The 23200-nt window shown below is 37.7% G+C and overlaps 1 protein-coding gene across 3 annotated transcripts; it reads right to left on the bottom strand.

Moving 5' to 3' along the window:
- LOC104604460 (ATP-dependent 6-phosphofructokinase 3-like) lies at positions 1-18335 on the bottom strand. Of its 3 annotated transcripts, XM_088889528.1 has the most exons (14): positions 17640-18317; positions 17053-17099; positions 16888-16927; positions 16573-16635; positions 16344-16481; positions 13617-13775; positions 13400-13453; positions 13157-13225; positions 12897-13026; positions 11257-11522; positions 2455-2503; positions 2284-2313; positions 2159-2217; positions 1-392 (listed from the first exon to the last, which is right to left on the bottom strand). In XM_088889528.1, the coding sequence occupies exons 1-14, from the start codon at positions 17739-17741 to the stop codon at positions 192-194; spliced, it is 1407 nt and encodes a 468-aa protein (XP_088745654.1). In that variant the 5' UTR covers positions 17742-18317; the 3' UTR covers positions 1-191. The 3 variants fall into 3 exon arrangements, with proteins under 3 accessions (XP_088745654.1, XP_010267094.1, XP_088745655.1); XM_010268792.3 differs by having other exon boundaries at positions 2159-2313; positions 17640-18335; XM_088889529.1 differs by lacking the exon at positions 2159-2217 and having other exon boundaries at positions 17640-18315.
- Between the last annotated feature and the right edge of the window lie 4865 nt (positions 18336-23200).

A 23200-nucleotide genomic window follows, 5' to 3' on the forward strand; every position in this document is an offset into this window, starting at 1 on the left:
TTCCGTGCAAGTGCAGCTAGCAAAATCATTATCTAAGATAGAAGAAAATATGTATACAAGTAGCAAATTCCCTCTCAGTGTACCAAGTGAAATTAACCAAAACTGACCAACTAGGAAATAGAGATTTACTGGTAGTAACAATGAAACTAATTGCCTACTAACAAAAACCAGAGTGACCATCGGGAGGGTCTCTATGTCACAAGCTCTTTGCTCACGGGCTTCCTGTCATCTGTGCAGTTCTCCCCGTCCAACAGTTGTGTGGGTGGTTCTTTTTCTCTTTTGCTTACCGTGATATCTTTAGGCTTCAAGAAGCTGGGCTGGTTGGTTGAAGAAAGCAGCCTTGCCCACATCCTGTCAGTAATCACGACTTTGTTCTGTTTTTCGGTCACACGCTGCACATCAGCCAAAAAACAGTCCGTAATCAGTATAGTCAAAGAAAGCTACAAATGTGCGATTTAATCAAATGGAATCACAAAAATCTTCTCCAGGAAACCATTTTCTCCTAGCACTTACACTTTGACCAGTTCTACCTGCTCTCAGAAGCGACTTTCTATAAATCTTGATATACTAAAACGATGGGAGGCTAAGTACATGAGCTCTTGTTTAGGAGAAAGTGACTACCAACTCATATACTATGACCAATGAAGCTCATGGGCAAGTAAAGAATAATGAGAACAAAGGTAGATTCCTCATCATCTATAACGAAAGGAAATAAAATTGATAACCTTCTGGTTGTCTATCCAAATATAATCTACTCATGTCTTGTTCAATGATGGATACGATTATTTGGTTTTAAAAGAGCAGATCACCGTAAAACTTCGAGTTTCCTATACATATGAATCGGAATAGGATGGTGGAGAATCTGAATGGACACGTCCATAACAACTACTATCTCAAAACAAAATTACAGTGGACTTGGGGTTAATTATTGCCACAGAAATTAATCAATACAACAACTAGGAAAAGATGGAAATCAGGAAGTGGAGGTGTGAAACATAGCAGCATTTTGTTACGAGTAAGATTAGGAGAAGCAACATGGCTGTGCATGGAAGCACTTGGATACACTTGCAAACAAATTTATACATGAAACTAAAGAAGAAAATATTTTGAAGGTATACATATAGGCCCGTTCGCTTTTCGGTAAGTTACTTACCCAGGTAAATGCAGTTACCTGAGTAAGTTTTTCCTGGGAAACACTTACCCGGGTAAATGCACTTACCCATGTTCTTTTATTTCTCATGTAAATAAGGCAATGACCATTTTAGCTATAAAAATCCATTATTAAAAGGGCATTTTTGTCCCATTCAAGTGTTGGCAACTTTCCCCATAGGTGGGAAAGTTAATTTACCCACCTAGGAGATGGTAAGTGATATCCAGGAAAATAAACTTTCCCTGGTCCCCACATAAATTCCATTGACCAACTTTCCCCCCTCTCAAAATCTGAAAAAAGAACGCCCCCATAAGAGAACTCTTCCATTGAACTCTTTTATGGTATAGAAAAAGTCATAAAAAGCTTTACACACATAAATCCTTGTTTAATACTTAATCAACCGACTAAAAGAAAAAGTATCAATGTGGATCATACCATTTAATGTCCAAATTATTCATTGGACCTTGATCACTATTTTCTAGGAGATCAGTTGTATTCCCATCTAACAACCTAATGGCCTAACAGTTGTAAGGCCAACTATACTGTATGGAGCAGAGTGTTGGGCAGTCAAGAAACATATCTAAAAAATGAGTGGCGGAAATGCATATGCTGAGATGGATGAGTGGCAAAACTAGAAAGGATAGGATCAATAGCTCCAATAGGTGATAAAATGAGAGAAAGTGGACTTAGTTTAGTCATGTGCATAGAAGACCATCAAATAGCACCCATAAGAAGTCATTTGTTGCAAGTTGAGAGGGGCCAAAAGGGCTAGGAATAGACCAAAAAGGGCATGGGTAGAATTAGTAAGAAATGATTTTAAGTGTCAATAATTTAATAATGGATATACATTAAACAGAATGGAATGGTGAAGCAGGATTCACATAGCCGACCACATATAGTTGGGATAAAGCTGGGATGATGATGAACCTAATGGCAATGGAGTTTTCTTGCTGAAGATTTTCAAATAAGAACTTAAATTTCAGGTCTCGCCATCATATGAATACTCACATGGAAGGGAATGTAAGCATGTCTTCCATTTACAGGTCCAACCGTGAAACCTGTGTATCCTGCAAATGCGCCATGAACTACACTATGAGCAAGAAGTGTGCAGTACACATTATCAGATGCATTACCTGGGACAGCACGAATCATATATGTTGGATCTGCCAGCCAGAAAAGGCACCACTTGGTTAGATAACTCTCTCTCTCTCTCTCTCTCTCTCTCTCTTGGGGGGTGTTTGCTAGGGGTAGGAGATGAGCAAATTTGACGCCCCCCAAAAAAATAATAAAATAAAAATACCAACCTATGTACTTTAGATTGATGATCATCTTTCTTTTCTTTGTGAAATGATCCTACAGCAATAAAACCAAGAGTTAGATATGCAAGCAACGTTCTGAAAATCCAAATGTTATTGTATAAATTGTAGACAGAGTTGAGTTTAATTGTATCAAATTATTTCTACTTCTTACATGTTTGTTAAAATATTAAACATGTTTGTTAAAATATTAAACATGTTTGTTAAAATATTAAAAAACAGAAACATGTTAAATTTAAATCTACATAGATAGTTAGAAAAGTGATCCTACCCTATTTTAACTTGTATGTATGTACTTAAAAAAAAAAAAGATTTTAGCACTTGTACACTGGAAGCCTAAGATGATACAATCATGTTCAACTTGAAAGTCATGTAGCCAATTAATCTACACATAGTGGTTCTTTAACCTATATATGGAAAATAAACTCAATATGGTGGTTTCTAAAAGGTCTTCCATAATCTACCTAAATAAACCATTTTCTAGCAGGAGCTTTAAAACAAGAGTCTCTTGAAAAAAGTTGAAACAAACAAAGAAACAACAAGTAGAGCACTACATCTTAATTGAATTGATTCAAATCACATGAACCATATAGATATTAAGACTTGTGAATCTAATTGTTGGATTCAAACAATAATCATAATATTTTTGTAGAAAAAGATTCATACATAAGATTCAAACTGGAACCCTTTGGATTCATGATTTGAATTGTGAATCACATTGTAAATCATAAGGCTTTGACAACTAAGAATGCAAGTTCATTTGCTTTTGCAAGATTTCTCAGGTCACAAAAGCATATATAATTAATACAAATTACAAAATGTTTCTCCCAATAGCTTCTTACTAGCACAACCAATAAGGAAAAAAAATTAAAAAACAAAACCAACAACAAGGTATCTCAATGTTTCATGGACTCTCCTAAATGGATGAAGTGTTTGTGTCAGAAACAATTTGGACAAAGACACTTTATGGATTCATGAAGGATGCTTCTACATGACATTTTTCCTTTTCTCCTTATTCAACATAAATTAACAGCAAATGTGCACAATGAATATCATTTTCCAATAAAATGTTATCAAGTAACAAAATTTATTAGGTCATTTTCTATAGGTTTCAAATGTTAAAATTCAACAAAATATGCACTTTTTAATTGTTGTGCTTTTCTATTATCTGCCTGCAAGTCCTTGTTCCTTCACCTTGCTGAGTCAGACTCCTCAACATGTGCTGGATTCTGATTCCCGTGTTTTTGTCCACACAACACTGAGGTAGATCAACCAAAATACAAATAACAGACAGTCCTTTGGAACATTTATCCTCAACAAAAATGTATATCACTCAGTCCAGATTGTGGTGCTAACACGACTAACTTGTTGTTCCCATAAAAGGATATTTGGAGTTCTATAACTTACTAAAATTCCCATAATGTTATACTAGAATGAAAAGAAAATGAAAATCTGAAAGGATCCTAGACAACATGGTAGAGGGATGAAATGGCTAGAAAGAAGGCCAGGTCCTATGACCATGGACCTTACAGCCCACACTCAAGACACCCATGACATCCCATGAACTTGGGCCCATTATTTGGCCAGCTGAAGTGGGATTAACCAGAGATTCTCTCAACAATTTGCTTTGATATTGTTAGAATGCTCGAGTCAGGGGTATTTTGGTCATTCTGGATTATCTGCTTGAGAGTGAAAGGTCTATTGTATCTGAGTTTAAGTTATGTGTCCCATCTTCTATAAGGGACAAAATGGTCTTTCCTGTAACTCTATGTTTTTGAATAAATACAAGTGGGTCAGCTAGGGGAGAGTGATTTTGCCTCTCTTCTAGTCTGGCCGAACCTTTCTTTCTTCTTCTTCTTCTTCTTCTTTCTCTTTTCTTTCTTCTTCTCTACTTCAACCTAGAATCTGCTAGGGTTTACTAACATGGTATCAGAGCTGTAAGGTCGTATCCTCATTTCTTTCTTGCTGCTGTTCTCTTTCTGGGTTCGTCGCCAACTTTCACAGTCATCTTCTTCCTTTTCGACTGACCTGAGTGGAGGTTCGATAAGGGGCTGAAAAGGAGCTGTCGTTTTGTGGGCCTGGAGGTGAGGATGCCTCCGGTCGTTGCTGTGGTGGTCGTTGGAGTGGTATACTAAACCCTCTATTCAGTATCGAAGAGGGCTGAATGTGGACAGGTATGAACACTACTGCTGTTTGTCCAAGGGACTGTGAATGTTTCTTTTTGTTTCAAAAGTTGGTTGTGGTGGTGGTGCTATCTTAATTATTGTGGTTTAGAGGGGCACACAGTTAATTTCTGCTATGATTTGCATGGTGCACCCAACACTTGGGCTAACCATGCTAGGACTAAGGGTAGTGACACAATTACTGAAAGTCAGCAAACTGACCCAATCCCCTCCACATCTACTTGTGCTTCTGAGAAGGAAATGGTGAGTGTACCACGTGCAGTATATGAGCAGTTCATTCAAACATCTCAGCAGAACACCGCTACACTTGCCCAGTCAGGTATGGCTTGCTTAGCTTCCAAAGACTCACATTGGATCATTGACTCCGGGGCCTCGGACCATATGTCTGGGACTCATGATGTATTTTCTTCCCTTTCCCACTCCTCCACACCTCAAACAGTTACACTTGCTAATGGTTCTACATCTCCTATCTGTGGTGTTGGTGATGTTAATCTCTCCTCCTTGCCTTTATCATCTGTTTTATATGTTCCTAAGTTTCCTTTTAACCTTATGTCTGTCAGTAGATTAACCAAGTCTCTTAATTGTTCTGTAACCTTCTACCCTTCTTCTTGTGTGTTTCAGGATCTCAAGACGGGGAGGAAGATTGGTGGAGGGCATGAAGCAGGTGGATTATATTACCTTGATGGTGGTGGTCCTCCAGTAGTTTTTCAGTCATCTCTTACTCCTCTTCAATTGCACTGCAGACTTGGTCATCCTTCTCTCAAGGCCTTGAAGTTATTGGTTCCTTCCTTGAGTCATCTTTCATCATTAGATTGTGAGTCATGTCAATTGGGAAAACATTATAGAGTCTCATTTAGTCCAAGAGTTGTGATAGTCATGTCTCAAGTCCTTTCTCTTTAGTTCATTCCGATGTATGGGGTCCAATTAAAGTGGTGTCATACAATGGGTATAAGTATTTTGTAATCTTTGTTGATGACTTTTCAAGGATGACATGGATTTATCTTATGAAAGATCGTAGTGAGTTGTTCCCTATTTTTCAAAAATTTTATGCTGAAATACGCACTCAATTTGGTGTTCATATTAAAATTCTTCGCTCCGATAATGCCAAAGAATACAACTCTTCACCATTTCAGCAATACCTAGAACATCATGGGATCATTCATCAAACTTCTTGTGCCTACACCCCACAACAGAATGGTGTAGCTGAACGAAAAAATAGACATCTTCTTGAAACTGCTCGATCCTTGATGATTAATATGAATGTCCCAAAACATTTTTGGAGTGATACTGTTCTTACATCCTGTTTTCTGATCAATCAGATGCCCATGTCAATCCTTGGAAGTCAATCCCCTTTCTCCGTGTTGTTTCCCACTTTATCTTCATTTCCTCTTACCCCAAGAATCTTTGGTTGTGTTTGTTTTGTTCAACACTTGGGGCCTGGGTTAGACAAACTAGATGCTCGAGCTACTAAGTGTATCTTTCTTGGCTACTCAAGGACTCAGAAAGGGTATAAGTGTTATAACCCAAAATTCCATAAATCGTTTGTGTGCTCTAATGTCACCTTCTTTGAGTCAGTTCCATTCTTCTCAGATGCTGGGGTCTCTTCCTCTCCCTCTGTGGTTCCCCTTCCTGTACCTGTTGTGGACATCCTTCCAGTAGCTCCTGTTTCTACTGCAGATGCACATCCTATGCCTGTTACTACTGAGAAGCCGCCAATCACTCAAGTGTATACCCGCAGAAGTGCATTGGGCCCTCCTCCACTTCAGCTCCTGTCGACAGATCCTGCTACTGCTCCTTCTCCTTCAGATCCTGATCTTCCTATTGCTCTGCGAAAAGGTAAACGTACTTGTACTCACCCCATTTCACACTATGTTTCTACTGCTCACTTTTCTGCTTCTCATTGCAAATTTATATCATTACTCTCATCTGTTCCCATTCCCAAGACTGTCCAGGAAGCTCTTGCCTCCCCAGGGTGGCGGCAAGCCATGAAAGAAGAACTCTCTGCTCTACAACATAATCACACATGGGAACTCACCGCTCTTCCTTCCGGTAAGCACACAGTTGGGTGTAAATGGGTCTACACAGTGAAGTATCTTCCTGATGGCAGTGTGGAGCGATTGAAAGCGAGGTTGGTGGCCAAGGGTTATTCTCAGATGTATGGTGTGGACTATATGGAGACATTTTCTCCTGTGGCTAAGATTGGTTCAGTTCGGGTGCTGATTTCATTAGCTGCTATGTATGATTGGCCTCTTGTACAACTTGACATAAAAAATGCCTTCCTGCATGGTGATCTAGTTGAGGAGGTGTATATGGAGCAACCACCAGGGTTTGTTGCTTAGGGGGAGTCTGGCAAAGTGTGTAGGCTCAAAAAGGCAATTTATGGACTGAAACAATCTCCACGTGCTTGGTTTGGCAGGTTCAGTGAAGTGATGAAAGCCTTTGGGATGAAACCATGTCAGGTTGATCATTCTGTGTTCAACTATAACTCAAAGGATGGGAAAATCTTGCTAGTCGTGTACGCGGATGATATTGTCATAACTGGGAGTGATAGCAATGGAATCAACAGGTTGAAGAAATTCTTACAGGATCACTTCAATACGAAAGATCTGGGGAAGCTGAAATATTTCCTGGGAATAGAGGTTACGAGGTCAAAACATGGGATCAACCTATGTCAGAGAAAATATGTTCTTGATCTACTTGAAGAAACAGGGTTGTTAGGTGCTAAACCAGCAGAGACTCCTATGGAACTCAATGCCAAGCTGAGTGTTGATGCGGGTGAAGAGTTTGATGATCCTGGAAGATACAAAAGATTGGTGGGCAAATTGAACTACCTGACCATTACCCGACCAGATATATCATTTGCTGTGAGTGTGGTGAGCCAGTTTATGCAACATCCTCGGGTTCCTCACTGGGAAGCTGTTCTGAGAATTGTTAGGTACCTAAAAGGTGCTCCAGGTCGTGGTTTGTTATACCAAAGTGGAGGAACTCTTGAGATAGTAGGGTACACAGATGCTGACTGGGCTAGTTCTATATCAGACAGGAGATCAACTACAGGGTATTGTACCTTCCTCGGTGGCAATCTTGTAACTTGGAAGAGCAAGAAACAAACAGTGGTGGCAAGAAGTAGTGCAGAAGCAAAGTACAGGGCTATGGCCCATACCACATGTGAGCTAGTATGGCTGAAGAACTTTCTTCAAGAGATGGGATTCTCAATTGACAAACCCATGAAATTATACTGTGATAACCAAGCTGCTGTTCACATCTCTTCCAATCCCGTCTTTCATGAGAGAACTAAGCATATCGAGGTTGATTGTCACTTTGTAAGAGATAAAGTAATAAGTGGGGTGATAACCACATCTCATGTGAGTTCAGGAAATCAGTGGGCAGATCTTCTCACAAAGGGATTGTCTCGGGGAAGAATAGATTACATTTGTAACAAGTTGGGACTATATGATATATACTCTCCAGCTTGAGGGGGAGTGTTAGAATGCTCGAGTCAGGGGTATTTTGGTCATTCTGGATTATCTGCTTGAGAGTGAAAGGTCTATTGTATCTGAGTTTAAGTTATGTGTCCCATCTTCTATGAGGGACAAAATGGTCTTTCCTGTAACTCTATGTTTTTGAATAAATACAAGTGGGTCAGCTAGGGGAGAGTGATTTTGACTCTCTTCTAGTCTGGCCGAACCTTTCTTTCTTCTTCTTCTTCTTCTTCTTCTTCTTCTTCTTTCTTCTTCTTCTTCTTCTTTCTCTTTTCTTTCTTCTTCTCTACTTCAACCTAGAATCTGCTAGGGTTTACTAACAGATATCAAAAGAATAATTTGATAGAGATTGAGAAAATGTTTTTGATTTATTTAGATTTGAAATTTTTTCCTCCATTAGCAAGTTTTTTCTTGTTTAGTTGTGTTTGTTAGGGAAGTAATTATTCTATAGATCTCAAAGAAAGGTGATGTTTATATAAACACACACACATTGTAAAGACTCTTCCAATGAGAAAACGAAAGTTGAATTTGTTCATGCAATTTTGTTAATCAGGTGTTGACTCCTAAGGAAACCTAATGATGCAGACTCCATTAGGCTTTATCTTTTAACTCATAGCAGGTATTTGAAGTAGTAATTGAATATTAGTTCATTAAAATTTCTGTTACTATTCTCATATTTGTTCTTCTTATTGATGTTTTCTCTCTATTGCTAAATCATCACCATAGCTCTTATTGCCTCTCTTATTCTCTTCCCATCTTTATATTCTTATGAACAGTACAGTTTTTTTTTTTTTTTGTAAAAGGTAAGGTAATTTTATTCAAATCAAAAACACATACAAGCTGGGTTCAGACCCATAAGGGCAGCCTGAAAACCACAGCATTTACATTCTCCACCAGGAATTGGAGCAAGGGAAAGAAGACAATTTCAGACTTTTAAATTCCTCAGATACAGATACCCAAGAAATCAGCTTGCCCACAGCTCTCTGAATGATATCTTCACGACTTTTAGCTTTATTACAGAAAATTCTACTATTCCTCTCAGTCCAAATGGACCATAAGACAGCAGCAGGAATAGTCCTCCACACCAGACTCCCTTTCTTGCTTAGGCCTTTCACATTCCAACAACAGAGAAGTTCCTTAACCGATCTAGGCATTACCCAACTGAAATCCAAGGCTTTGAGAAAGTGTCCCCAAATCTGAGAGGAAAATGGACAAAGAATACATAGATGATCTGTCAATTCAGCATGATGCCCACAAAGACTACAGGAAAGATCCATAACCTGGATGACCCGCCTCACTAGATTAACTCTGGAAAGACATTTGTCAAGGACCATCGTCCAAATCAGAAAGTTGACTTTTGATGGACTTATAGAGTTCCAGATCTGTGAAGCAGGAAAATCAGCGAGACCCAAATAGAAAATTTTAGAGGCAAGGGATTTGACAGTAAATTCACCATCCGAATTCCATTTCCAACACCATTTGTCTTCCAACTGCAGATCAATCTTCTATTTCTGAAGAAGAGCCATCAGATCCACAATCTCTTCTAATTCCCAATCAAATAGATCCCTCCTAAAAATGGGAGTCCAAGTAAGGGATCCACCAGTCGAACAGCAGTACTCAGCCACAGAAGCTTCTTGGTTAGAAGCACACTGAAAAAGTGGAGGAAAAGACTCAGCTAGAGTCCCGTCCAAACACCAAGGGTCCTTCCAGAATTTTGTTCTATCCCCTCTACCAATCTTGACAGAAATCCCTTCCATGAACACAGAAATTTTTCATGATAGCTTTCCAAGGGGAACTACCCCAACTTAGAGGAGGATCCCTAGATCTCCAGTTACCCCACTCCACCCCATACTTATCTGCTATGAGAGATCTCCACCAGGCCTCCCTTATGAACAGCACATTTATCTCTTTCCCTTTGCCCCCTTGATTTTGTGATACTTTTAAGTTCTGTCCAACTACTTTTTTTTGGGTAAACTAAAGTTAATTCTCAAACTAACAAGCTGAGGGCTTTGTGCAAGTGTTGCTTGGACATGGATATGGGAGTCAGAATTCGATTTTTTTGGTAATAAATAAAAGAAAGAAAATTTTATTAGAAAAGAAGAGAAGATACAAGAAGGTGACTATATATCACTCACAAATAAAGGGAGAAAAACTCAAACACTCTAAACACCAAACCCCTTAATAAACAAAACATTTTCCCTTTCCCAGACCTTGACACATCAAACAACCTTGCCATCAAGACCCAAAATCCTCAAGGGACCCAAAGGCTCTCCCTTTTCATCTTCAACTTCAAACACGATCTTAACAACAACCAGCTCTTGCTCATAACTCCACATTAGAACTTTCTGCAATTCAAAACAAACTTCTTTTCCAATTCCCTTGAGTTTTTCTGGCAAAATCTTTCATCCTATAAAAGATAATCCCAAAATTTTGCTTACTTAAGTTTCCCCTATCTTTTCCAAATCCACAGTTTTTTTTTCCTATTTTTCTCCCTTGACCAACAATCACCTCTTCATCTCCCTCTTCCCCTTCTGCAATCTCTTCCTCTAATTCAGAATTGATATGTGACCAAGAGTCTGACTCAGCTAGATGAGAAAACATGAACTCACAAACATGTCCATGGAAAAGACTATACTATTGAAATAGTTCATATTTTCTTGAATTTTGACATTATATACCTGCAAAAAATGTTACTAAGTAACATTTGACATGAAAAGTGGCATTCATCCTGTACATTAACTGTTCATTTATGTCAAATAAACCAGGGGATAAAAAGGAAATGTTACATGGAAGTGTCCTTAAGAATCTGCAGAGTGTCAGACTCTGATGTCTGTCCAACATGGACACAGTCTATTTAGGAGAGTCCATGTAACACTGCTTTGTGGCCTGAATCCATCTTGCTTAGACCCATTTCAACTACCTTATTAGATGCTATTTGTATGGGTTCTGCATCACAACAAAATCAAATGAAAATCATATTGCTTCACCTATGGAAGCACCATAAGTTACAAAAAGACTATATTTGAAAGAAAGCATGCAGAAACTAGTGAAAATCTGTCACATATAACATGTGGATGCACAAAAAATTGCTACTCCTACGCACAATAATTTGGAATTGGAATACATACCTTGATACTCTCAGATATCCACAAACCAACATCCTGGAGTAGCTTGTTTCCTGAAGCATCCTGCTGATCCATGGTATGCATGCTTTCAGAAAGAAGCTCCTGCCCAGCACCTTCAGCCATCACAATAATCATGTGACCATTTTCTTTAAGCCGTTTTTCCATGTACTCAAAAAGTCCACCAGGTCCTTCAAGATAAAAAGGTGATTCTGGTATCAAGCAACAGTCCACATCTCGGCTTGCAAGAGTAGCATACATTGCAATGAACCCTGTATCAGAAAATATTATTGGATTGTAAGGAAGATCTAAGTAACACTAGCATGTTTAACACTATACATAAACCACTTAATGCTATAAATTAATACCATAGAGTGACAGTTCACTTGAGATTGGTTCTTGTTTATTTTATTGTGTTTTAATTTTTTGGTGGGTCATGGGAACAGGGTTTCCCCTATTGTCAACCTTGTGCTTGGACTTGCCAGTCCAGGATGGAGGGGTATTGCATCAAGTTGGCAGTCTGAAAAATTGCTGCTATATATCTTCATGAATCCTAATGTTTCTTGCTCATACTAAGACGTGTCCCAGAAGTGATGTGCTGCATTTCCACCTAGGTGCAATGAGAAGTGAGCAAGGGTGGCATCCAACTATTTTTTTGATAGTAAGTAGAGGAGAAATATTATTGAAAAGGAAAAAAATACAAGGAAAAGGTGATAAGAAATCATCTAAGGGAAAGCATTCAAAAAAAAATCCCTGAAAACACCCAACTTAAACTGTCCATTCAAATGGGTACCTAGATCTGCAAAGAGTCTTGCTGATTCTCCAACAACAAAGAGGGTCAATAGAGCAAATATTGTAACGACACAGTTCACATTATTTCTTTCTTATTTCCTTTTCTTTGACCAGCTTTTGGCAGTGAGTATTATTTTTGATCCCCATGATCCTTTTCAAGTGTATCAGATTTTCTTTCAGGTCTAGTATGCACTGTTAACGATAAAAAAGGAATTGATGACAAATCCAAATTGTCATGCTAATAACCAAGGAAATAAAGCAACACAAGACTGATAGAAAACAAAAGAAGACCATGACCTTTATGAATACAGAATAATATGCATTGATCATTAAGCATATTACAAGTACATGCAAAGTAGGGTCCACTTCTTGGTGTAATAGTAAAATATAGGGCTGAAAAGGATGAGAAAACAGATTTGTCTAGAGTATCCAATTCATAAAAAAAAAAACAAAAAAAAAAAAAAGCCACAGGTTAGATCTGTATCCAGTCCACCACTCCCAAGACCACCCCCAGATGGTCAGGACCAGCATTAGGTAATCTCCTTTTTAAACATAGACCTAAACACAGCAAAAAATGTCAAAAAGTTATACAATATAGGATACAGAAAAGAGAAAGGAATAAAGAAAAGGAATTCAAAAAAGGAAAACGGCATAGTTACAATATGAATATTTGACACCACCCAGGAAATGCACAACTTCCCATTTCATTCTAAAGTTCATGCAAAAATCTGGAAAAAAATCTAGATTTATTCTCAGGCTAGAACCTGAGAATAAATCCTTCATTAAAAAAAAATCCATCTAACTTCTACCAATCATTCATAGACTTATAAGTGGTTGAAGATATAGAAACTTACCACTATAGCGACCCATTAACTTCACAACACCAATACCATTCTCAACACTCTCAGCTTCAACATGTGCTGCATTGATGGCGCGTTGTGCTTCTTCAACAGCAGTGTCAAAACCAAAGGACTTGTCAATAACCTTAGTCAACATAAAACAAGAAGAAATATGTCAAAATTATTAAAAAAAAAAAGTCATCAACCCATGGTTTGTAAGTGATGGGAGAAAAATGCAAGTGAAAATGTACTTGCGCACAGGTTTGATAAAATACCGGGATATCATTATCGATTGTCTTGGGGATTCCTGCAACTGCAACTTTGAGACCACGCCTTTTAATTTCCTATTGGCGTCAACATGAATAGAAAAAGTAAGGCAGGAAAATGTGGCAATTTCTTTGATTTTGCAGTTGTGGAAATATTATAGTTGGCAAGATAATGGCATAGATGATGATGGTGACATATATCATATCAATCTAATAATAGATGGTAGCTTTTGATTATATAAACAAAGTTACCTCATAAATCACCGAAGCCCCTTTCTGAGTTCCATCACCCCCAATAATGTATACCTGGAATACAGCAAGGTATGTAAAATCACACACCCACCAACCCACACAGGTACACAAACAAATGAAGATAGAGAGAGAGAGAGAGAGAGAGAGAGAGAGAGTTTTGATAACCCTGAATCATAGCCATACCAATGAAAATAATACAGTCTTATGCTCTGTATACCTGATTAATACCACGATCCTGAATGCTGTCAACTATCTTTGAGGTATCGTGTCCTCCTCGTGACGTCCCAAGAATTGTTCCACCACGTTTGTGAATGTCATTTACAACCTTGGGTGTCAATGGAATGGTATTTCTAGCATAGAAACCCTTATATCCTCCCTACAATTTCCACTGCCCTCATTAGTTGAAACCATTAACCATGCACAATAAACTTTCCACTTTGCACCTACAGAAATACCTGCATCAATCCTAGCAATGGAAACCCTTATGTAACCATCTTTTGTTTATGCATCAAAAAATATGCTTTACAATATATTAAAAGTTAAACTTATTTAAATTAGAGGTGACAGTGAAAAGAAAATAGGAAGCAAAACAATGCATCTAATATTTGTTCAAAGGTCAAGAGTCAAATACAATACACTTCCTACTAAAATCCTCAAGTGATGCATCCCCATGTGCTTGGTTAGATCAGTTTAAGCCTCTTTGGAAGTCTAAAATGAAGCTAACAGATCTAAAAGAAGGAAGAAATGACCTGAAAAGTCCTCTAGTGATGCATCCCCATGTGCTTGGTTAGATCAGTTTAAGCCTCTTTGGAAGTCTAAAATGAAGCTAACAGATCTAAAAGAAGGAAGAAATGACCTGAAAAGTCCTCTAGCCTCATTCTCATCTTGCAGGAAATTCAGGGAAGAAAATTTTGAAAAGAAAAAAGAAAAAAAACGGGGTTCACTTAAGATGCACTTCTTTTATTGAAGTTGTAGGTTAACTATACTAATAAAAAATTGTAGGTTCATCACTTTTCTTTCAACCTACTTCTTAATGATCAAAATATCTGTTTTGCATATTTTTTATGTCATTAATTAGGTTATTGAGTCATCTACAAATGAGAACAATATCTTGTAAAGTTGATGAATTTTGAGGGAGTTATGCCTGTTTCACTGATAGAATGTCAGTGTGTAATGAGATTTCACCTTTTACTAGGATTGATAACAAATATTAGAATTGCTTAGGAGTAAGAATCCTTAATTGAATGTCCCTATGGGTATAGATTATGGGTTTATTTTAGTTTTAGAAGTTGTTTAAGGTAAGTATCTTAGTTTAGAGTCTAAAAAGGGAGATCTGATCTTTCATGTTGAATCTGAGTCAATGTAATTGAAACCTGGGGGAGTTGATTTGATGAATAAATGTTTGGATTAGTGAATCTGGTTGTAATGAGGCATTTTTCTTTTTTTTTATTCTCTCTCACTTAATTCTTCTTCTAAGCAATCTATCTCTTTGCTGCTTATTCTAAGGGAGAGTTTTATCTTCCCAATCTCCTGCCAATTCCTTGGTAGACAGCAAACTGTTTATGTACTTTTCAACCTATATTCTTCATCCTTAATCACCTAAATCACCTTTCTGCTTTTTTTCTTGTTTGGTAGAAAATCACCTTACTTCAATTTTCACCCTAGAAACCTACCACCATATCTGAAAATTGTAGGACCCCTCCATATCCGAAAATGTTTTGGCTGTTGGTATAGTAATGATTGATAAGACTATAGATTGGCTGAATGCAAAGCTAGAACAATAGAGAGATGCTTAGAATCAGAAGGTTTCAGTATAATTTGGACTAGGACAGAATATATGTACTGCACTTTTAGTAAAAATGTTAGTAACAATAGTGGATTAATTAAGATTGATGGTTAGGAAACATCCATAATGAGGAGATATTTAAGAGGATCTTGCCCATAGAGTTAGAGCAGGGTGGTTTAAGTGGAGGTGCATCCGGTTTGCTCTGTGGTTGCCATGTACCAAGGAGACGAAAAGAATTCTACAATATAGTTATAAGACCAGAATTGCTACATGGGACGAATTCTAGGCAATGAAGAAAAAAAAAATGTTAGAAAAAATGAGTTTAGGTTAGATGAATCAGTGACAAGATTAGAAAGTACAGAATACAAAATGAGACAACTAAAGTGGACTTGGGACTTAGGAGTTAGGTGTAGCTCCAATTAGTGACAAGATGATGAAAAGTTTACCAATATCAGTTAACGTGACTGAACTGAATTGAAGGGCTAGCGGTTGATCAAAAAGGACATGGTTAAAAGTAGTAAGAAATGATTTAGGCACCAATAATTTAACAATGGATATGGCTTTTAACAGGACAGAATGGTGAAACAGGATTCATGTAGTGATAGAGTTGGGATAAGGCTTGGATGATGATGACTATGAATTAATTATTGAATATGTATAATTAGTAGATAAAGAGTCCTGGATCGGTTATTTATCAAAAAAAAAGTCCCGGATCAGTTGGAATACCAGTACCCCATTCGTGCCATGCCATCTTAAGATAGCTCCTACAAATCAGTCTACTACAACTTTAACCTCATATATGGATGAAAATCCACAAAAAGGGATGCATAGAGCAAATTGCACCCACCATAAGCATTGTGCTAAACAGGCTGTATATGCATACATACTACATCTTGCAAGTATGCACTTCATCTACTTTTATGTGCATGTATTATGTATATACCATATAGGCAAGCACAACAGTATGTCCAACACTTCATTTCCAAATTAATAATTAGTTAAAGAATAAATATTAACTAATGAAGCTCTTACTTTCAATATACATGCTAAGAAAAAGACATGCAAAAAGAAATGAGTAAAGCAAGTTTAGGCATTGATTGTTGAATCAAACTGCACCAAAATTCTTGAATGTAAAACCCTCTAGACATAACCACTTACCTCTATCCCAAGGATTCTCTTAACACCATACATGTAATTAAGGCCACACACTATTTCCCTAATAACTGTGTTGAGCCCCGGGCACAGACCACCACATGTGACAATACATGCATGCACTTCATCAGACTCAAAATAAACCTGTGCAACAAGCAAGTTCCATTAAAATATACTGTCCATGATTAGAACTTACTTGCACATGGAGTGAACAAATAATACACCAATAGAATACCTTTTGACGTGGGCCAGCGCGTCGTAAATGGATCCCCCGTGGACTGGTCTTGTGAACCACAATCTGCGAAAGAGAAAATAGCTCATACATAAACCATGGTTATGGCTGTTAATCATATGCACAATGCAGAATGCCCCTATACAATTCCTCTAATTTATTGAAAATAAACCTTTTCAGACACATTGTGCCCTTGAACAAGGTTTATAGTCAATTAGATCATAAAACTATTATCAAACAGATTCTTTCTCTTATAAATAACAAATAGAAAGGAAGACTTGATGAAAATGGGGGTCAATCATTACAAAACCAACTAACCTTTTGGGCAACAGTATCATCCACGTTCACAAAATATTGCCTGGCGTATCAGAAAATTATTTTTGAAGAATCATCAATTTTAACCAAAATTATTCAGAAGAATATTCTTTAAATGTTGAACACATGGCACTAGAAATCAGCTTGAAATGGCTCGAATTAACTTACTTAACAACTGAATACGCAGGATTGTCTTGCAATGGGTTGGGGTACGTCTGCAAGGAACGAAGAACAAACTAATAATCACTTCCGAGGAGAAAAACATTTAAGCCCAGACATAAGAAACTTACATATAATATATGAATTCTCAGGTGGAAGTAGACAGGAACCCTCTCTTTCTAAAAAGAAGGCATGATTGTTCTTTGTGGATCCATATGGAGTGTATGTGTGTGTATGCGTAAACTTAGCTAAACTTGATAATAAAAGATGTCAAACGTTTAATCTAGAATTAGTAACAAAACTTACTCATTCCCTAAAACTCACAGACTTCTATAAGGGATATCAAGAAATAACTAAATAAAAAGAAACAAAATCATAATACTGTATGGAAATCTTTTCAGGAAAAATAGGCAACATAAGGAAATTATTTAGTTTCAAATCCAGATCTCCAAACAAAGCTACCACTAACTTAAACAGTCATTAGGAAGTAAGGAAAACAACATATTGATAGCTTCAGTGTATAGTAGCATATTGGCTTCGAATCAACCAACCATTTATAGATCACAGAGAGAGGAAAAGGGAAATGAGCATCATACAGGGAGATTAGATATGTAATCAGACAAGTGAGGAACATCTTCAAGTACGTATCCAGCATCGCCGGTGACGATTTTTGGTTCATATTTGGTGGACAGACCCATGGAGCTTCTTTAAGATTTGATTTTTGAGTTGGAATTCGGAGAAGGAGAAGAAGTAGTAAGTGAGGAGGAAGAACAATTGAAGAAATGACTGAAAATTAGAAGGGTCGAAGCAGCAGAACTTGGTAACAGAGGTCCAAAAAGAATTAGGGATCGACTCTATTCAAGCAGAAGTCGCAAAATCGGAGAGAAGTTTTCATAGGCCAATGAGTAATGGAAGGAGTTGAAGAACAGAGAGCTGCCTTTGTAGCGAGTGGAGGACAAGAAACAATCAGACGTTGATAATGTTGACCGGAAAAGAAGTAAAAACGCCGAGGAGTCGGTTCTGAGTTCAGCTTCGTTGAGGTTTCAGCAAAACAGGTGGCGGGTGACAAATGCCAATGATGACTTGCCTTCGCTTTCGCTTCTATTCTTGAAATGATAGCAGAGAAAACTGATGAGTGAGAAGGAAGCAAGCAAGCAAAGCAAAGCAAAGCAAAGCAAGAGGGAAATAAGAAGGGCAAAAAGGGAAGAATGGTGACTTTATTGGAATTTCCTATGTCAATCGGATCCTACGAAAAAAATCGGGTTGTAATCCGTAATCACTCTTTGAGTTGTGGTTTTTAAGCCTTGAGCTGTTAGTTAGTGACTTTTAAACTTGTAAGCCATGAGTTTGTGGGTTTAATTACTGAAATACTACTGGTTTTAGAAAACCGAGGAGTATTACACCACACGGATACGGTTGGGAATTGGGAATTGGGAATTTGGGATCCCTGGAACTGGAAACCTCGAGAATGGGATCCTAATTCCTAAAAGAGAAAACAAGGATTTTAAAAACCAGTGGCCGAGAACAAAAACCATCGACTGACGGATCCTATCCTATGTCGAATGCCGTTGTTCACTGGGACCCTCAACCCTGGAGGCAAATTGTGCGACACAGTGATATACTGACAATTATTGGGTCAAATATTTCTCTTCTGGGTTGTTTTTTGATGGTCCAGAAAATATCAAACCAAAAGCTGCCGCTTAATCTTATACTGTTTTTGCCTTTTGGGGGGTATGAAGAAGTGTTGTAGTGAGCAATTGCATGCTTGCCACGTGGACTGAATACGCGTTCTGAATACGCTTGGACGGGGGCATCTTGGGTAATTTACATGTGAAAGGGAGCACGCTGCACGCCAACACGCGTTCTGGATCTGAGATTAGTGACGCCTGGGGCCCGACACCTAGAAAGACAAGCAATTCGAATCGTGACACGCGGATGGGGATTGGGGAGATAGGACCGCCCGTTAACTTTTCCAGGGGAGAAAGACTGAAAACGTTATTAGTCAACCTTGTGTCCGAATTCGGTTTTGAACCTTGATCTGGTTAAGTGCGATCTGAATCCAATCATTATGTAATATGTACTGGGAAAATCTATGGCACCGCACCGGGAAGACATGGTTACCGAAAGAGTATTGACCAATCAGAGGATCCATCCTGAACACCCACCTCATGGATGATGGACACCTATTTTATTATACCGGTTGTTTTCTGGCATCACAGTCGAACTTCGATGAAATTACGCCCCTTGAATAGCGCTGGGCCAAAACCATGAATCAGCATCGCTTTTGATGTATTGATACGGCCCCACCTTACCTGTATTTAAAGTGAATGGAGCCACAGCAATGCATGGTAGGTTATGATTTCACAATTTTAGCTTAAGGTCATGGTTTTTAAAACCGGACCGTCGAACTGGAAAAACGGGGAACCGGTTATTTGATCATTTCGTCAATAAATTGCTGATTCAGACAGTTGAATTGTTCGAATCATTCAACGGTTTAATCAGTTTTTATTTTTAAATTTTTTTTTGTCAGAATGGGCCGTTCATTTGATTTGAATGGTTTGACCATTTGACCCAGGGAATCGGACCCCTGACTGGTTCGCTGTCCAGTTCGATTTTAAAAACCTTGCTTAAGATTACTCCAGTAGCGGCCTTCATGGTCTGGTTTGATTTGGTTTGGTTTGGAGAAGATCTCAAATAAAACCATTAAATTATGATTTGAGAAATTTTCAAGTTAAATCAAACTGATTTACTACTATATAAATTAAATCTAATTAAATCGTTTTATATATTACAATTTGGTTCAGTTTTTAATATGTTGGGATATTTTATTGAGCTTAACCCGATAATTATAAAGCCCAAATAACATGCTTATTTACATAAATAACAAATATAATTCAAATATTAAATTGAAACTTTACAAATATCACATATTACTATTATATAAATTATACTCACACTTTCTCAAACATAAACAGTTCCTTGAGCATCAAATTGTCTACAAAAAAGAAAACATCAAATTATAAATTAAAAATTGAAACAAACAACAATAATATATAAAATGTTAAATGAATATATGTATACATACCTACATACATAAATATTTTTATATATATGGTTTGCGATTTGGTAGTCTAGACCATATAATGAACACCTAGTAGCTGGTTTTTGAGCAACATGAGCCCACTCCATTTCAATATATTCACACTAATTCCATATGGGTCATAAAAATTAAATGCAAATACCACATATCATATACATTTAATACTTAATTGCACACATGTTCTTACACTAATATATGTACTATGTAAGTATGTATTAGTAAATCGGATTAAATGTTCGGTCCTAAAAAAAGTTATTTTTAATTGTTTCATTAAAAATATAATATTTTTATCATTTAATTTATTACTAATATTTAATATCTATCTTTTAATACCTAATATCTATTTTTTTGGTTGTAGGTAAATCATTCAATGGGACAGGTCCGATTTGATGGACAAGATGGAACGGACGTTGGGCTGGTTTTGATTCTAGTATTCGTATTGATGGGTTAATTCCGGTTCCTAATCTATTGTCTCCATTATTATTAATTCGGAATTGGTTCTATCCGGTTCCGAATTAATGTATATATATTAATATATTAAATAAATTAGTTAATGTATATATATATATATATATATTATAAATATATGATACTTTCAATAATTTTTTTATAATGAGGTCCATGAGGTCAAATCCAATTGTTATGAGAACAATTGGGTTCTTGATGAAGGGTAATTTGGCCCGATCTAGTAAAGAGGAGAGGGACAAAGTCACTTCCGGCATTCAACCTAGTTTAGAACTTAAAGGCATCAGCTCGGGAATACCGACAGCACTACGTGATGACCCCGAAAATCTCTCCAACGGATTCCGAACTTCACGGGACCACGTCGCGTAACAGCTAGCATTATCTCTTCCCCACCTGATTCGGGCGGAATTGATAAACCTTATTAGTTGATAGCGTTATCCCCCAATTAAAGTGGAAATGAATCTCATCATGGCAAAGATCCCACAACCGATCCACAAAACCCGCGAGGACTCAACTATATAAAGGCTCAACCTCCGATGGCTCAAGGTACGTGTGATTTCTATGCTCTCTAGCTCTCAATATTCTCAACAATTTTCAGCTCGCAACAAGTTTGCTAATTTAAGCATCGGAACGATCCCGTCAGGTTAACCACCCCAGGTTCTTTGATGCTCCTCTTGCAGATCAACTTAGTCCACCATCCGACTGGAAACCATATCACCTATAGCAGGAAACAGCTAGATCGTGCAACATCAGTTCTGATTCTAAAATTATAGATCTTATAGGTCTAATTTGGTTCTGATTCTTTAATAATTGTTATTAGGTCGATTCCAGGTGTACCGTGTCCCAATCCGGACCCGATCCGATGACATTATTTGTAATTGCAGCTCCAGCAATGGGCGCTTGTGGTTGTTGGCCCCTATTAAAGGAACTGACAGGCCTGAAACTTGAATTAAATTGAAGCCAGACTATTCAATACCAAAATCACTTTACATGATAACATATTTTTTGATAGATTGTAGAATTCTCTCTATATATCTTTGCCCGTGAAAAATTTAACATGTGTAATGTGTTCAGCGTTGGTCAAGGAAAAACCTAGAAAACCACTGCCCTGAATGAGCTGCTAGTTTCAATTGCAGCCTTATCGACTTAACATTGCATCATGCGACCAACGTCGCAGAACAATGTGTGGTGAAGAAGACAAAATATTAACATATATAGTGGCGTGTTCAAAAATCAGTGGAAGGTCGTTGAACTGTTCTGCGACGCTGGTCGCAGGTAATCTTTTCTCTCAATTATTGCAGTATTGCTCGGGCAAATTGCCATAAGGAGGACATTTAAAGGCTGTATAAATCAAATCCACCGTCTTCAGTTAAGTGAAAAGAGAAGCTGGCGTACAGGAGCAATAAAGTGATTTTGGTATTGGAATCAAAGTTAAATCCCAAAATGGACATTATTTTTAGACAAACACCAAGCCATATGGGTTGAAAAGATAGAGGACTTCGGATCTAGTCAATCTACATCTACTCTCCTATAATAGCCTAAAAAGTATGTCGAAATGACTGTAGGCTCAAGGTGATGGCCTGTTTGTGAGGGCTGAATGAAGATTTGGCTAAATTGGTTCAGCTGTCTGAAGCAGATAGCTTAACTGACTGAAAATTGATTTGGGTTTTCCAGATGTTTAATTAACCAAACCCATAAGCCTTTAATCTGGTTGTTACAACTGTCTACTGCTAGTAAGAACCGATGGGATGGGAAGTAAATAGAAACATAAAGAAGAGGGGGTATGAAAGCTGTGGAGGTGGAAAAAGAGTGGTGTTCTTAATTTGTATGCCTTTTTTTTTTTTTAAATTTTATGTTTGCTTGAATCCTCAAAGCCGCAATGGCAGAGAGTCAGAGAGACTGGGCAACTTACAACAAGGGGCGTGCCCGGGAATTGGGATTTAGATGGCATCAAGACAGGTCAAACTATGGGTGTGTGTTTCTATCGGCCTATAATGGCCCCCACCATTTGGACTAGTTTGGATAATTGTGTGTTCAAGCATATCAAGATTGATGGGACATGGACAGTGGTATCCAACTTGATGCAATCCTTGTCAACATACCAGCAAAGTTCAAAAAGTTAGGTCGTTGTCAAGTCCATTGTATCATCGATTCTTTTGGTGCCATCAAATGTGAGCGAAAAGTTTTTTCATATCACAGATGCTTTGATGATAAAGAGTAGTTGGCAAGATCATTGAACGTCTAATTTGTATATAATTAATTGTTTGTTTAGTTAATTAAAAAGCAATGAGCCCTACTATTAATATAGGGTATGAATTTAAGACAAGGAGACACAAACCATGACACTTTAGGAGAAAGCATCTACCCTGAATGTAGAGCCTGATCTAAAATAGTGTGGGTTAAAAAAGCAGAGTCGGTGTTCTGTGCACTGGTGGATTCATGCGTTCAGTGAATTCATCAATCACAATTGACCACGTCGTTTAGGGCCAAGATTCATAACGTTAATGGACCTTTAACCGTTAACATGGGATAGCTGGTTCAACCGGTTACAAAAGACAAAAAATAAATAAAAAACACTCAGTCTGCGTTCCT

This window comes from Nelumbo nucifera, chromosome 6 (genome assembly GCF_055504915.1).
Source record: "Nelumbo nucifera cultivar China Antique chromosome 6, China Antique-T2T, whole genome shotgun sequence".
Lineage (NCBI taxonomy): Eukaryota > Viridiplantae > Streptophyta > Magnoliopsida > Proteales > Nelumbonaceae > Nelumbo > Nelumbo nucifera.

What these genes read in the sequence shown, in the direction of transcription:
- LOC104604460 (XM_010268792.3), bottom strand. Translation starts at nt 17,741, where the DNA reads ATGGGTCTGTCCACCAAATATGAACCAAAAATCGTCACCGGCGATGCT. An exon ending in AGAGAATCCTTGGGATAGAG is followed by an intron (nt 13,776 to 16,343) that starts GTAAGTGGTTAT and finishes TGGAAATTGTAG; the next exon opens with GGAGGATATAAGGGTTTCTA. An exon ending in CAATCGATAATGATATCCCG is followed by an intron (nt 13,027 to 13,156) that starts GTATTTTATCAA and finishes ATGTTGACTAAG; the next exon opens with GTTATTGACAAGTCCTTTGG.